We start from the raw sequence: 15,419 nt of genomic DNA, 5'->3' as shown, positions 1-15,419 counted from the left end.
GAGAGAGAGAGAGAGAGAGAGAGGGGGGATCATTTAACAAAATGATTACATTTCTTCTATAAATCCAGTATGTTGTTCTGTTCCACAGCTGCTCTGCACACTGCGCGCACACACACACACACACACCCTCGGGTTGTAGTTTCACATGACCCAGCGTCAAGGGCTGCGGGATTCCCCCCCTCCTTTCCTCCGTCCCTTCCCCCCATGTCCAGCCCCACTTCGCTTCCAAGAGAGCTTTTTCGTCTGCGCGTTAACCATTTCAATAAAAAAAAAGGGAAAAGAACGCGAGACCCGAGGGACAGTCCCACGGTGCGGGCGGCCGATCCCCTCGGTTACTCCTCTGATGCTAGCTTTCTCACGCTGCGTGATCGCAACGTTGCTTCTCCTCGCCGGTGTCACGGGGGAAAGAGTGGGCTCGGCTGACGACAAGAAGCCGTTTCGGGGGTTGGACGAACAGTGCGGCGCTGCTCCTTGGAAGCGGGCCAGTGTCGCTGTGAAAGCGCGTTTAGCGGGGGTGGGGGGGAAGATGGTATGTCTTGGCACCGTGGTCAGCCCCGCTCGCTTGCAGTATAAGCAAAGACGCTAGAGCGCAGGGCTGCATCTCACTCCGGCGATCTACAACACCGGCTACAATGGAATGGATGCTGCTGTCCTCCTAGGCCGGTACCGGGCCCTCTCGAATTGGATTTTAGTTTCTGATGCGTCGTATGCCGGGATTTATTTAGGGGTCAACCGATTTAGACCGCGCTGTGGAATTTAATGCCGGAGAAAGCCTGAGATTTGAAAGGTAATGTCGCGTCCGTTTTCTGTCATTCAGCGCTGCTTGTAAGCACGCGGTCGAAATCGGTCGTATTGCCGTGAAAAATACTGCATTTTATGCAAGAGATTATGCGTGTTCGTTTGATCGCTGTGGCTGGATGTGGTTTGATTTTGTGCTAAAAGTGAACAACGGCGAAATAAATTCTGTAATTCTGTTTCTCTGCGAGTAACCGTTTGACCAAAAGAGGCAGCCAATGGCTGCTTTAATGATGCATTCAAACTTGCCTTGTAATTTAACATGAATGACGCGGAATAAAATACTTCGGTCAGATCAAATGCACGGCAGACTCTTGCGTGGTTTGTACTTTTGACATAATTTTAGTTCGGGGTTCTAGCTTGTCTTTCATTGTTATGTATTGTTCGTATTTGATTTTTCTCCCTTCAGACTTTCCCTATTGTTATTGAACTGTGTGTGGACGGCAGCTGTCTTGATTTACATTACAGTGTAACATTGACAGATTGTAAATAGCTATTAGCTACAAAGTGTATGTTGACGCTGCGACGTGCATTTAAAGTAGGCTGTGAAAGAATAACATTGCACGACAAACACTGTTTTTAATGACGTTTTGGGAGTGCGCTGTCCATTGACAATTCGTCTTGGAAGGTGAATCAGGAAGTTTGAGTGAAGTCAACAGAACGTTACATCTAAACCATTTTCGGAAACTCTTCCAATGTTCAAATGCAGCATGAATCAGTTTAAATTCAACGAAACATGAGTGGTTTTCGTGCTGTTGCTGCTGTTCTGGGAGCCTTTTTTTTAGTTTGGTGATTGGCAAAGATGTCATTTCATTGCTTTTCTCTAAGAATGATCAAAATACCCTGTATTGTGCGTACAGACCTGAATAGTTTTGACTGACAGAGCAAACATAAAAACGGCAGCATCCCGTGTAGATGACAAAGATATTTGCATATTCCAGAATCCAGAGTCTCATTCCCTCCGGACAGTGGTGGAGATGACCTCAGCTGTGGTCATTTCTCTGCACTGCAGTGAATGCAGACTCACACGTTTGTTGGGTGCAAACAGTGTAGCACCTCTACAGTGACTGATAAGAATGCATAACCCTCATAACCCTTTGAGAGTGGGGTCTGTTGAATGAATATATCCCCCCTTTAGTGTTTCTGTGTATCAGATTTCATTGTTTCACCATTCATTCCAGCTGAAAATGGTTTTAACAGGTATGGCACTGATTTTCTTTATCTTGTTCGCATTTATTTGTTCAGCAACTTGCATAGTTTACAGTTGTGAAATTTGCATAGTTTACAGTTGTGCAAGTTTCATTATACTGTTGGCTATTTAAAGAAGCAGTTCAGGGTATGTAGTTATGCATTGTATCCATGCACACAACACAAGTCTTCCCACCCGGGAACCACACCTGTTGCAAGCCCAGCTCCTCAACGTGTCAGCAGTAGTGGGTGTGGTGATTGGTGGAGCTGGCGGGGAACAGTGACTGGGGAGATGCGCGCACTCTCAGAGTAAGCGAAAGGGTGCCGTGCAGGACGGGCAGATGTGAAACTCCACACCCGCATGCAAAGCTAACGCAAACCACCGTGGGCTTTACCCCTCCCCCCCCCCCATCAAAGCCTGTTCAAACAGCGCTCACCTGCACATGCAGCCCGCCGCCACCCCCCTCTGCAGACCTGGCAGTGTGCCGAGATGACTCGACAGGAGGGTTATGGGTTTTAACAGGGGTGTCCCACCCCCCACCCCGACCATAGCCTCTCCTCTGACTCTCCTCCTCGCTTTGCCTAGTGCTTGGGACGGCGGGGAGATCGTTGGCACGGTGCAGAGAAATTCGCCAACCTGCCGCTCTTTTTCAAAAAAAAAAAACATGACTTCACAGGTCGGTGACACTTTTTACAACAGCCCCGGTTCCAGGCTTTTAGCTCGATGCCTCACGGTGCCGGAGTTACGTAATGCCTTGTTTACGAGGCAGGTCTCTGGACCGAATGTTTTATAGATGGGCGCGATTGCATGAAGAATGCTTTATTTTTTTTCAAGTCCTGGAAGGGTTCCTTCCCCCCAGATGTGAAGGAAATGTGTATTATTCAGCGTTTTTTTCTCACCACTCCTATTGTGCGCTCTCCACAGGGACTTCCTGAATTCAGGTCACGTGACACCCCTTCACGTACACAGTTTGTGGCAGAAATAAGAGCTTGGTGGTGATTTATCTGAGAAATATTTCACCTGGCTCATAAACTATACCAAGAGACATGTGGCTGGCTGTAGCCACAACTTCAGTGAACATGGAACAGCAGCAAGGGACCATCACAAAACTAGCACATCATTTTAGATTTTTTAAAGGGTACCTGAAGGTAAAATACAACCTAGAGAAGGGTTGGTACTTCCAGTCAAACACTTTCCAAGGGTTTTCTTTTCAAATACTCATTTACTTGTTTTTATACAACATAAGAGGAACTTCAAGCTCCAGTAAGATTTACAGCCCGCATTAAATGATGTGTGTAAACTTCCCATAATGCCTCATGTAGCAGCTCGAGGTGTGCTTGAAACTCTAATGGTGATGATGTGCTGAGTGAAGGAGGTGGGTAGGGAATAGGCAGGAGAGGGGACCGCAGCCACTCAGCCTCTCTCAGAGAAGGAAAGTGTTTCCACATACGGGGTCAGAGGTCACAGCGCTGGCAGAGCAGGGCAGCTGTGTTCCATATGCGGCTAATGGGATTAGCGCAAGGTCTGGTGCGCTACACGGCGCCCTCGCTTGCATACGGGACAGGGGCCGCGGGGGGCCACAGGGGCCAGCCAATCACGCCTCTGCACTAACACGTGTTGCGCTCCTTACACTGATGCGGTCATTGTTCACACGTCCCCTCTGTGACATTCCCACCAGCATCAGAAGTGCACGGTCGCCCGTCTCAGAGAGCAGTGTCCAACCCGTCTGACAACATGTAATGGATCCTTCAGTTCTCTTGTGCCCATTGTGCTCTTCCTGGCCTTACTGGCCTTTCCTCCAGTCAAAGGTCTCTTTCTGTGCCTCAGACCTCTGTGTCATTGCTGGAGCGGACTGCTTTACAATGCCCTGCTCTCCCGGTCGCTGATAACAGTCGAACGCAGCTGATATGTCATTGTTGATCTGCTTCCCATGTGCTCTGAGCCAAAGTCTCAGGACAGATGCTTCCTGGCATCTCTGTCACCTGCCTGGGTGTTTACAACTGGGAAGCAGCTGTGATTGGCTGAAATTCACTCTGACAGAGATGGTTATCCCAGGCTCCGTGGGTAGAGAAAGTGGTCATGTTCCTTTTTTAAGCAGACCCCAGCAGGGGGTTTTTGAGGACATGTTCCCGGGTGAATGGACAATTTGCTTGTTTACCAGTGGCCTTGTTCAACGTCCGCAATGCTGTTCCACAGCAAAGATGGAGCAAAATGATGTCACTTCCTGAGAAAAACAGAGGCTCAAAAACAAACAAGGCCTTTGACTGAATGTCTGATAAGACATTGTTTTTGCCGGAAGTGTAGAGCGTTTTTGTACACACTGTACACCCATTTGCTTCAGTAGGCTGTTATCCCTCCTGTTGTGTTTCGAACATTGAACATGATCCCCCATAACTGACTGAGTGGGTCATAAGCAGGGCGTCTAGTGACTTTATGACAGCCTGAAGGCGGACGTAAACCAGTTACCGTAAGGTGTTGACAAGCTGATGGGCAGCCGACACATACGACGGGTCTTGTCGTATAAGGGATTTCCTTGCAGATGAAGGCCAGCCTCTCCAAAAGGCCCCGGACATGCACAGGAAATTGCCTTTATCAAGGACTATTGTTTCTGCTCTGTGGAATACAATCAGGGAAAAGAGACTGCACACACACACACACACACACACACACATACATACCCACACACGCGCACACTGCCCCAGGCTTGTGTTCCGCAGACAGAACCAATCAAGCACAGAGCCCAACAGAGCCAGAGCGCTGGCTGTGATTCTGAGGAGAGAATAGAAAAACGGCTCAGAAAAACAGCCCATAGGAAGTGGCTCCAGACAAGGCCGCAAAATTCCAAACCGTTGCAGGAAAAGATGATCAATGGGAGAGCAACTTGATGAATCTGGTTTAGCTGTTTACATGTCGCAGCTGTTGAAATGGAGGCATAGATTAGGGAGTATAGAATTCATGAACTGAACCAGAGCTGTTGTTTTTCCCCCTTTTGCTGTGGCTGGGTTTTCTTCCCGAATGACATCGAGGCTAAACTTTGAGCAGTGGTTCAGGCCTCAGCACTGAGTGGGAGGTGTCTGTAGATGTCACAGACAGTCAGAAATCAGTCTCCAAATCAGAGCTGACATCTCTGCTGCACAAAGCCTGGTATTAGTTTGATTATTGAAATTCAGCCCATGTCCCTCTTGTGTGTCTTTCTCATGTACTTCCCGGGAATAGCAAATCGTGCCGAAATGGAATATGAGTTGCATAATTCATACTTAACGCTGATATGCCAAATGTTTCATATTAATCCTGCAAATGGCTCGGTGTTGTCACTTACATGTTTCATTAGGCCAGTTATACTATCTCTCCTGAAGTGGTGTCGAAAAGGGTTTTGTAAAAGTCTTCCATCCATAGCAACGGTCCCCGGAGGTTAACCCCTTCTGGCCTGACAGGAAAGTAAAAGTGAAAAAAAGTAAAAAGTTTTTCTTTGGCCTTGGTACACAGTGAGAGGTTTAGTGAAAAATAATAAATGTGAACCTACCATTTTGTGGGTGTTTTGTCACACCATCCTGTCATTTAACTAGACTTTTTTGTCATCATTCCCCAAAATGGCACCTCTGTTCAATTTAAGCCACCCACTCTGTATATGCCATGTCTGGACGTCGCATTTCCAAAGACATTTTCATGGACTGGTGAAAGATAAAGGCAGTTACAGTGGAACGCCTGATCTGAAAATGTTAATAGAAATTTGTCTTCTATTGTATTCTGGGCAGGTAAGAAGAGTGTGCATTGAATGTGGTGTCTCTGTTTGTGGTAGAGGTGCTGTGCCTGCTGTATTACAGGCTGTGTTGTTTGCATTTTGCAGCATCAGTAGGTGATTCAGCTCTCGGGGGAGGGGGGTTGGCGGTGCGGTGTGTGATCAGTGAGCTCCGCCGCCTGAGCCGGACTCATGCAGGACGGCTGCATTTCCATTCACGTCATGTCTCCCTGCTCTAATATTCGCGGCAGATTCCTCCCGGCCGCGCACCGAGCACCAATGGCTAACCCGCTCCCTCGCTCTCTCTTCTCTTCCAGATGACAGAGGGGCGGCGATGTCAGGTCCATCTCCTCGACGACCGCAAGCTGGAGCTCCTGGTGCAGGTAGGCCCTCGCTCTCTCTCCCCGGCCTCGGCTCAGGGCTGCTCGGGGGTGGTGCTTTGCGTTTTCATTGGATTTCTGCAGGTTACACATGAACCTGACCCCGGGCCTGTTCCAGCAGCTCACAGGTCAGCCTCTCTGCACCCTGACTTTACACTACCTGTAAATGAGGCGTGACACAGCAGTACTTACAGTTTACAGCTGTTATGTGGAAACTAGCTTCAATATGAATGAGACAAATCCTTTACCAAGGGCTAATGCAAACAGGCCACACTGATGTATTGCTGAATGCAAACACCCTATACACCAGACCCAGTGAGTGAGGAGAGACATTTGGGCATCATCTGTGGACCCGGCAGGTTTTTATGAAATCCAGGGGTGTGTGGAATCTCACACTTGCCTATGACCGCATTGCATAAGCTATCAAGCATGCGCAACAGCATCTGCCTTAAAGGGAACCCACCTGTTTCAGGGCATCTGTACAGCTAGCGCTGTGATAGCGGGGCCTCGCAGTTCTTTTTAACCTCAGTGTTAGCGTAACACCCTGGTGCATAGAAAGCCAAGTCCCCAGTGTTCCTCAGGGAAGAGTTGCATAGCCCTGGAGAAGGGTGGAGTGTCACTGCTGTGTTTGTGTTCCCCCTCACTGTGTCCAGTACCCCCCCCCCCTTCCAACTACTACATTGTTTCTTCACAATGCCACATGTCCTGTTGGTCACAATATTACCTCAGTTCTGCTCTCCACAGCCCTCGTCCTTCTTAGGAACTCTGGAGCAGCTGAAAAGGGTGCTGAGGCAGGTATTCCACACTGGGGTCAAAGTAATAAACTCCACAAGCTCACATGCTGTAAACCTCTCTCTGCCCCCTCTGACTGCAATCAGAAGCAAATGTGCCTTCTGTAAAGACCGTAAAACAGCCTTTACGGTCCCTGTAAGAGGAGAGCATGTGATGTCCTGCGCTGTGCTCTAACGAGGAGCTCGCGGTGCTTTGTCCCAGTCAAGCGGAGCTGGCCCACCATGATAAATGCATCTTCTGTCTGGCAAATCTGAATAAATGATGGCTTCATGGTCATGAGGTGGTGCAGGGCAAGCATGATGTTTGCGTCCAGCGTGGGTTTCAACCCTGGCTAAGGAATAGGGTGGCCACTCTGTCCTTTTAACATGTGTGTGTTATATACAGTACCAGTCAAAAGTTTGGACACACCTGATTAATATAATGGGAAAAATGCATTCAAAGACATTTTGCTGTAAAGACTTATGCTTAATGCTTGAAATTTGTTTGTTAGACAAAAGAGTAGAGTTGATGCCTATGCAAGAATTTCTTTCCAAAAAATGTTTGCTTTTAAAAGATATTTTCTGCCTATTTTGAAGAATCTAAAATGTAAGATAGGTTTGATTTGTTTCCAACACACACCATCTTGTCTCTGCAAACATGAAGTGTTTTTTGAAGTGAATTATATTTATTGTAGTGAACCCAACTGTTGTGAACTGCTAAACTGCTAATCTGGGTTATCCTTAACATTTGCGATGAGCTAACCCAAGCTATTTACATTCATAGCAATGTACCATTCACTTTACAACGCTTAAAGTTGTTCATGTGAAACAGAAGGACAGGGCACTGAACTTTGTTTATTAAATGGGCAAGAGAAGGCCTCATTCAGCCCTCCTCACAAGATTGCTGCCCTTGTGGACCTGAGGCTGTTTTTGTGGCAGGACTTAATGGCAGAGCACAGTGGGTTAGAGAATGCTTTGTGTGAGCTAATCCAGGTATTCTCCGCTGAATACATGAAAGAAACAAATCAAGCCTTTTAATCCCCCAGCGGAACATGTGATTTCTTGTCTGGTTTTCCACGCGTGAGGGTAACGGCAGCTGCCCGTGCTTCCAATATCAGCAATGCCCTGTTGGGCTGAATAATTTATCGAAGTTATACAGCCTTGTAGTATGGAGTATGTCAATTATGCACCATTTGCAGCTCCGTGTATAAAGCGGTCCCTTTAATCGGTGTTACACTGCAACCAGCCAGTGTTAGAGTGTCGTTGTACAGCTGATGGTCACGGTTAGGTGACGGATTGTGGGCTCTTGCAAGGCTGTAAGCCCCAGCCTCGTGATGTTCCTGTGTGTAAACACCGCGGTGGGGAGAGAGGGGCTGCAGGAGGCCGAGCCTGGCAGACCCTCTCCTCCCAGTTCCATCTGGAGAAAGTGCAGTCTAAACACTCGCGCCAGTCTGTTTCCTGTGGGGGGGCGAGCGTGACCGTCTCAACCTCCGGGGCCCCTCGCTGAGATCCTGCACAAGCTCTCCTCCGCGCAGTTGTGTTGTTGTAACGAGGGGGTCATTGTGGTTAGCTCTGACACACTGCATGCGTTCAGTGCTGATGCAGAGACGCACCTGGCTCCTGGAAGACGGGGGGGGGGGGTTTCCGTTCGGTCTGGGAGCAGATTCAGCGAGACTCTCTTTAAATCGGACGCCGCTGTCCTCCGCTCCGCCTCAGCGCAGCGCCGGGCCTGTGCCGCGTGCACAGTCAGCAGAACCCAGCCCGACTGCTCTCACCTCAGGGGGTGTCCACCCATGTCGAAATTCACTGTTCACTATGCTGTTTTTAAACAGGGAGTTAAGCTTTCTGTGGTTTTGCAGTGTTTTCAGTGTAGTTTTCATGATTTCAACAAACAATTCATTACTTCTGTGGCGAACACCATAAACAGCCATTTGGATGACTCCAGGGTTAGTCAGGTTGAAGCTCCTGTTAGATACTAATGTTGCATGGTGGCTGTAAGGTAAACTACTGATCATTTTCTAGAGGATAGGAGTCTTAGGTGTTCTTTATGAAAATGTGTCCTGCATCCTCTGTTCTTTCAGCGCCTGACATACGGGAATGTGTTAGACCTGTCTAGGTCCCATACTTTATAAAAATACTGTCAGGACTTTATTTGGTCAAACAGCAGAAACATGTGGATTATGCATGTCTCCTTATTGGCTCAGTCCTTGGCTGAAGTTTTGTAGGAATCTTTGTGAAGTGTTAATTGTTCCTGAATGTGCAGGCAGTCTGTAGCTAAGTCATACTTGAAACCCTGTACATTTTTGTGGATTAGTGGACTAACTAAAAACAATGCTGACTAATGAGTTTCTTTTTTGAATTACCATACTTCACTGTTCTGTCTTGCACTATGGGGCCCACCAAAGTAAATGCAGAAACAAGTAAATATCAATGGCAATGCTTTGTTCCTAATGTGAAATTAGTAGTTAAAATACAGTCAAATTTAGCATTTAAAGGTTAGGGTTACATTATGAAGAGTGTATGAAAGAACACCTGGCAGTTGCTTTCTTGCCTGATTGCACTGCTGGCTGTAATTTGGGCTGTGTGTCTGGAAGCCAGACATGGGGGGCAGTTGCACTCAAAATTACAGTTATTGTTCAATAAGAAAAGGGGCTGTTGAAGTGGAAATAATTGATTTGGATTGCTCCATCTCATTTATAGATTACAGTATGAAAATTGGATTGCAATTAAAGTACTAGAAACAACAACTTGTTATTATGCCATTGTAATGTATTTTCATTTATTTTGCTGAGTTTTAAAAGGAATGAATACCTTCATGGTAAACACCAAAAAACTTTGTGAATCCAAGCACCTGCACGGCGTCACTGAAGGCCAGTAATTGCTCTGAGACTGTGGTTTGGAGATATAATTTTTCTATGCAAGAAAATTTCAAGCAAACTTTGGTATTCATGTTACCACATACTGTGCTCTTCTTGTCTGTGTGTGTGTGTGTGTGTTCTTCTGCAGGGCTGTTCTTGGGAGTTGTTTGTTCCATCTGTAATGGATGGAGGTCTGTACGTCCTTTTTCTAGGAACTGTCCTTTTCAGGCAGAGAAGGTTTCCTGGATATTTGCTAATTGCACTGCGGCTAATTAACAAAATAAGCAGCTTTCAAAGTGCAAATGCTCTAACCACACAGAGGCCAAATATCACACGTTGCTCTTTGTTTGCCTTAGTTTAAAAGGCATTTGGTCCTGGTCTAGAGTTACGTGGATGCGGGTACAGGCCTCTAATGAAGGCGTTGTGGGTGCTGGACCACCCAGGCAATTATGCTTCTACAGAAAAGGTGACATATGGCCATCAGATCAGTCAGTGTCCTCACTGGACTGTGCTTAGGGCCAAAGGTCAATAGCCAGTGGAGGGTTGCAGGAGGAATCCGATGCAGAGATGCATGTGTGTTGTGTAAGGTGTGAAGTAGCAGCACTGAGTAGGAATATGAAATAGCGGCATTGAGGAGCAGTTAGGGGTAACAGCATTGTGGTAAGATGGAGAGCAGCTGCACCAAGAAGCAGTGTGGAATGGCAGCATTGAGGAGAATGTGGATTAGCAGGAAAGAGGCCAGTCCAGTTCCTGTGCTGCTGTCTGCTCTATGAGGAGCTGTCTTCTGTCACTCTCTGAAACACTCTTCCACTGACACTGACCAGGATTTTAGACCATAAGCACAACAGGCAAACACCATTTAAACTTTGGCGTAAATGAATTTGGCAAAAGATGATGTTTTAGAGATATGTCTGGACTGTAGATATGTTCTGTAGCTCCTCTTATTATAGCATTATAGCAAACTTTAACCTTTTGTTAAAGATTAATCAAACCAAACAAATCTCACAGCATGAAACTTGTTGACCAAATTCATTTGAATAGTTTTTTACAGCCCTGTTCACTAGCAGTCTTTGATTACTTTCAGAGCTACACAACGTAAAAAAAAGCTAACACTGAGGAAATTGTTGGTCAGCCAGTTGTCATGTTATGTGGAATAGAAAGGATACATGGTTTTTTTTAGTCTTCTGGCTTTGAGTGGAAGAGACATTTATTTTTGAAGGAAATTAATCTGTGAAGTAGATACCAGCCTTATTTGAGAAAAGACATTCTAGAAGTAGCAACAGCTCTGTAACTTGGATGGTAAATGGTTTCAGCTGCGTACGGAACTCCATGCCAACATGCCAAACTCATCAAGAATGGGGCTGTCAAGCTGCATTGCAAAAGCATTGGATGGACAGTGCTTTCTGTAGTCCAGACCAGCTAATAGAGGTTCTGGCCCAGAAAGCCTTGCTGTGGCTGACCCACTGGTGTCTGGCAGTGTTATGTGTATTTGAAAGCTGCTGAAGCTTACAGCCTATGCTTGTCAGCCCGTGAATGTGTTTAGGAGGACACACCACCTCAGTGTCATTGCCTGTTTTATTAAAATGCAGAAGAGTCAGTCTGAAGGCAGTAATACCTGCCGCTACCTACAGCAGGGTTACACCCCCTCTGATGATGTCATAATGCATTCATGTTTCTGATAATGGGCTCTGTTGAGCTGGCCCGATGGACCCATATTCAGAGCGCCTTTGGGCGTCCCTTCCTCATGCTGGTCGATATTCCTCCCAAGCCAATTGAAGAGGCTCTGGATGCACCTCCGCACTTCAAAGCCCTTCCATCCATTAGGAGAATTGGGTTGTGCCAGCTGTCCAATCTGATTACCCGCCCAGAACAGACCCGGAGTTTCAGATGAAATGAAAAAGCTGGCGAAATTGGCTTTTCATTGGTATATGATTTCGGAGCGCTTCACCCTGGAATGGAATTGAAAGCATGAACTCCGCTGGGGCCAATTGACAGGACTGTGATGTGGGTCTGTGAGCCGTAACGGGCCACTCAGATGTAAAGTGCCGCGCTGTCTATTTCTGTGCGATCTCAGCTGAGAGGCCTCACGTTGGAAACGGACACACAGGAGCGTTTGGCCGCCCTGAGTAATAGGCAGTGTCAATGGAGTTCCACCCTTAATGAAGACAGTGTGCAGAGAGTTGGGGGAGGACTTTTGATGGCTGCAAATGTGATGTTGGCAAGGTGTTCTCCGCCCAAAGCCCGTGCGATAAGCCGTCCGGTCCCCATTTACAAGCCATTACTGACAGAAAGACAAATATCCCTATTTAATGCAATTCCTGGCAAAGGATCTCTGTTTTTTTTACTTCTGTAACTTAATACGTTTTCTTGAAATATTGATGATGCATTCTGGACTACAAACATCATGAAATACTACAGTTCCCAGAGAACCACAGCAGGCAGCTGTCAGCTGACCACCTGCAGCAGGTTATTGATTAGCTGTAACCTTGTGCACACGGAGAAGCTCAGGAGCAACTGGCACTGGATAATTGCTCCACGTGTGATGGAGCTCCTGTATTATTGGTAAACTGCTTAGCAATCAGCTCTTGAGTTTCGCATCAAGAAGTGTTAGCCTGGCTCTGACAGAGCATGGAGTTTTATTTCCCTACCACTCATTCAGGGCCTGAAAGGAAAACCAGCTGAACTGTCAGTCATTGCATGCAGTAGAGCTGCACATGAGCGCAGCCTAAATGCTGCTGATGTCAGGCTAACCAGCACCCCGAGCAGCCAGAATATGATTTATTCTCTTGACTGGAGAGCAGGACCCTTTTTTGCTAATGTTTGCTTTATTGTAATCCCTAATGGAAAACAAGGCATGAGCACGGTAATAATTAGGCAGGATGTATTATGGAATTTTATTGCACGTTTGCTACGTCCCCAAAGATTAATAGACTTGATTTAGTCCTCCTGGTGCAATACATTACCTCTATCCACCCCCTCCTCTGAGCACACCACCCCCCCAGTCACCATTACATTCGGTCTCATGCAACATGTACTACCCTGCCAGACTCCATTAGCCTTGAATTGATTTGGTACATCATCCACACTGAGATTAGCTTCTCATGCTTAATATGGGGAAAACAAGCAGGGCTCTTGTGGATAACACAGAAATCTCTCTCTCTCACACACACACACACAGCACATACTGATGCAGTGGCCTTCACCTCCCCTTTCCCACAGCAGATATTAAAATTAGGGTTAAGATTTCCGTCTTTGTGCTTTTTTTCTTTCTGTGAGAGTCCATCTGCAAATATGACAACTCAGAAACATCTCAGACATGTACCACATCTTAAACATGTTCCAAATCTACAGGCAATTAACACGCAGTATAGAGCTGAAAGCTCAGATTGGTTCGCTTATTTGAGGCTCAGTGTGGATTTCCATCTTATCGAAATGCAACCTGCTAGCTTTGCAGCACCTGGAGCACGAATGAGTGAGGTTTGGAGTGAGCAGAATCAGCAAGCTGCTTCACTATGTTCCAGCAGTGATTAAAGCAGGTAAGGTAATCAAAGGAGCATGGCGCCATAGCACACAACCGTCAACTCCAGATGGCAAGAAAAGTGGTAACAGGAGAGGCTATTTTTCATTTTTGTCAAGGGTGAAACGCCACCAATGGAAAGATTAATGAATTAAAAATTACTTGATTTTCCAGATGCGTGTGATACCATCTGCTGAGGTTGGTCACAGTAATGCATCGGAGAAGCAGCCAAAGCTAAGGCTTGAGTTCACTCTTCACCACAGACACACAGAGACAGCAGTGTCTCCCCACCACAGACACACGGAAAAAGCAGTGCTTCTCCACCACAGACACACAGAGATAAGTGTCTCTCTACCACACACAGAGAAAGCAGTGTCTCTCCACCACAGACACACAGAGATAAGTGTCTCTCCACCACAGACACACAGAGATAAGTGTCTCTCCACCACAGACACACAGAGACTGTGGCCCCTCTCCACCACAGACACAGAGGTCGCTGTCCCTCTTCACCACAAATACAGAGGTTACTCTCCCTCTTCACCACAGACACACATACAGTAGATTGTGGCCCCTCTCCACCTCTCTGCTACAGCTTCTCAGCAGACAGGCTAGGTAGCGATGCTCTCAAAGCACTGTCAGTTCGGTTTGAACAGCCTTTCTGTCCTCCCACCCTCTCCACCCGAGCACCAGGTGTGCTACTAGGTGGGTTCTCGTGTTCTTGAGCTCTGTGTTCACTGTGGAACTCCTCTCTCCTTCCCTGCAGGGAACGCATGTGTAATTCCGGAAGGCTCAGTGTAGATCTCGCTCTCTCGCTGAGCAGCAACTTTGTATTCTGATTATGAATCATAACCTAGGAAGCATTCTGTTCTCACTCTGGTAATGAGGTTGCAGCTCTAAGCACAGTTTGTGAATGTATGTGTGTGTGTGTGTGTGTGTGTGTGTGTGTGTCTGCCTGTGTGTGTGTGTGTATATACAGTATCTGTGTTTCCTGTTGAGTCTGTCAGCTGTGATTTTCATATTGCCTCAGCTCCCACTTATGTAAGTGCATTTAAGCCTGTCCCAGTCAGGTCTGCACTGCACAGCGTGCGTAAGACTGCAGGTCCATGATTAAGTTGTGATGAGAGCCCCATGCCAGGGTACACACACGGAGATATTAATATTTCTCACCGCTGATGCAGCTGTCATACTTTCCCACCTCTATTTCACTCTGCACAACGTTATTAAACTGCTGCTCGAGTGCCTGAGCACAGCGCCACGGCGCTGATGTTATCTGGATGTTTCTGCAACACTGCCGTCAATAGCAATTTGTTAAGTGCAGACAGGCCTCTTTGCAGGCAGAGGCGATGGCAGCTTGGCAGGACTGATACCTGTATGGGAGTGATATACGGGCTGCCAGGGCTGGGGGTGTTTAGCTGTGCTGTGGGTGTCAGGACCTATCGGAGGGGGGGTGTACAGCAGGCCTGCAGGGGGGCTGGGAGGAGGGCAGGCCCTGCTTGAATGTGAGCGTCTCTGGAGGAGAGAGGGGTTATCCCTGGAGCAGGGCACAGCCAAGGACGACGTACCGCAGCGCTAGCTGCTCTGCATAACGAGCACACGCTGGGAGTGATAATGAAGCTGTAGGAAGCAGCCCTGCTTTCACCCAGAGCAGGCGGGGAGAGACCATGACTCAGGAGTCAGGGCAGTGATTGTGATTCAGGAGTCAGGTTAGTGACTGACTCAGATGTCAGGGAAGTGACTGTGACTTGGGAGCCAGGGCGATGACTATGACTCGGGAGTCAGGAGATGAGATCTTTACTGTGGAGACCTGTGACCCCTGCCACTCACCCTGGGGTCACTGTGAGATCAGTCATATCATAGCAAATTCCTGCTGCCGCTGCAGTTATTGATCATCAATAGATCTCCAGTCCAGAAGTGGTACTGTATACAGTACACTGACTGTGGTTATACTGCAAAGGGGTGAGGAGGGGTGAGGAGCAGAGGTCTGACAGTGTGTCTTCACCTCAGAAGGGAGGGATTTTTCAGGCTTTTTGGCTGCATTTTAAATGCAGAATAATCCATTGCCCATCGAGCGTTTTCGCAGGTTTTTCTGACAGCCTCTCCCGCTGTGAGAGCGAGCCCTGACGCATGAATGATTCTCAGCCCGGCGGAAACGAGAGGGATGTTCCGCCTAA

General features: G+C 47.3%; 1 protein-coding gene across 1 annotated transcript in view; it reads left to right on the top strand.

Moving 5' to 3' along the window:
• Positions 1-15,419, top strand: part of LOC118771808 (FERM domain-containing protein 4A-like) — a 105,488-nt gene that overhangs the window by 30,414 nt on the left and 59,655 nt on the right. Inside the window, exon 2 of the mRNA XM_036519867.1 lies at positions 6,041-6,106. Within this exon, the coding sequence (XP_036375760.1) occupies positions 6,041-6,106 (66 nt within the window). The remainder of the gene's footprint in view (positions 1-6,040; positions 6,107-15,419) is intronic.

This window comes from Megalops cyprinoides, chromosome 25, assembly GCF_013368585.1.
Source record: "Megalops cyprinoides isolate fMegCyp1 chromosome 25, fMegCyp1.pri, whole genome shotgun sequence".
Lineage (NCBI taxonomy): Eukaryota > Metazoa > Chordata > Actinopteri > Elopiformes > Megalopidae > Megalops > Megalops cyprinoides.
This window is presented reverse-complemented; position numbering and strand designations above follow the sequence as displayed.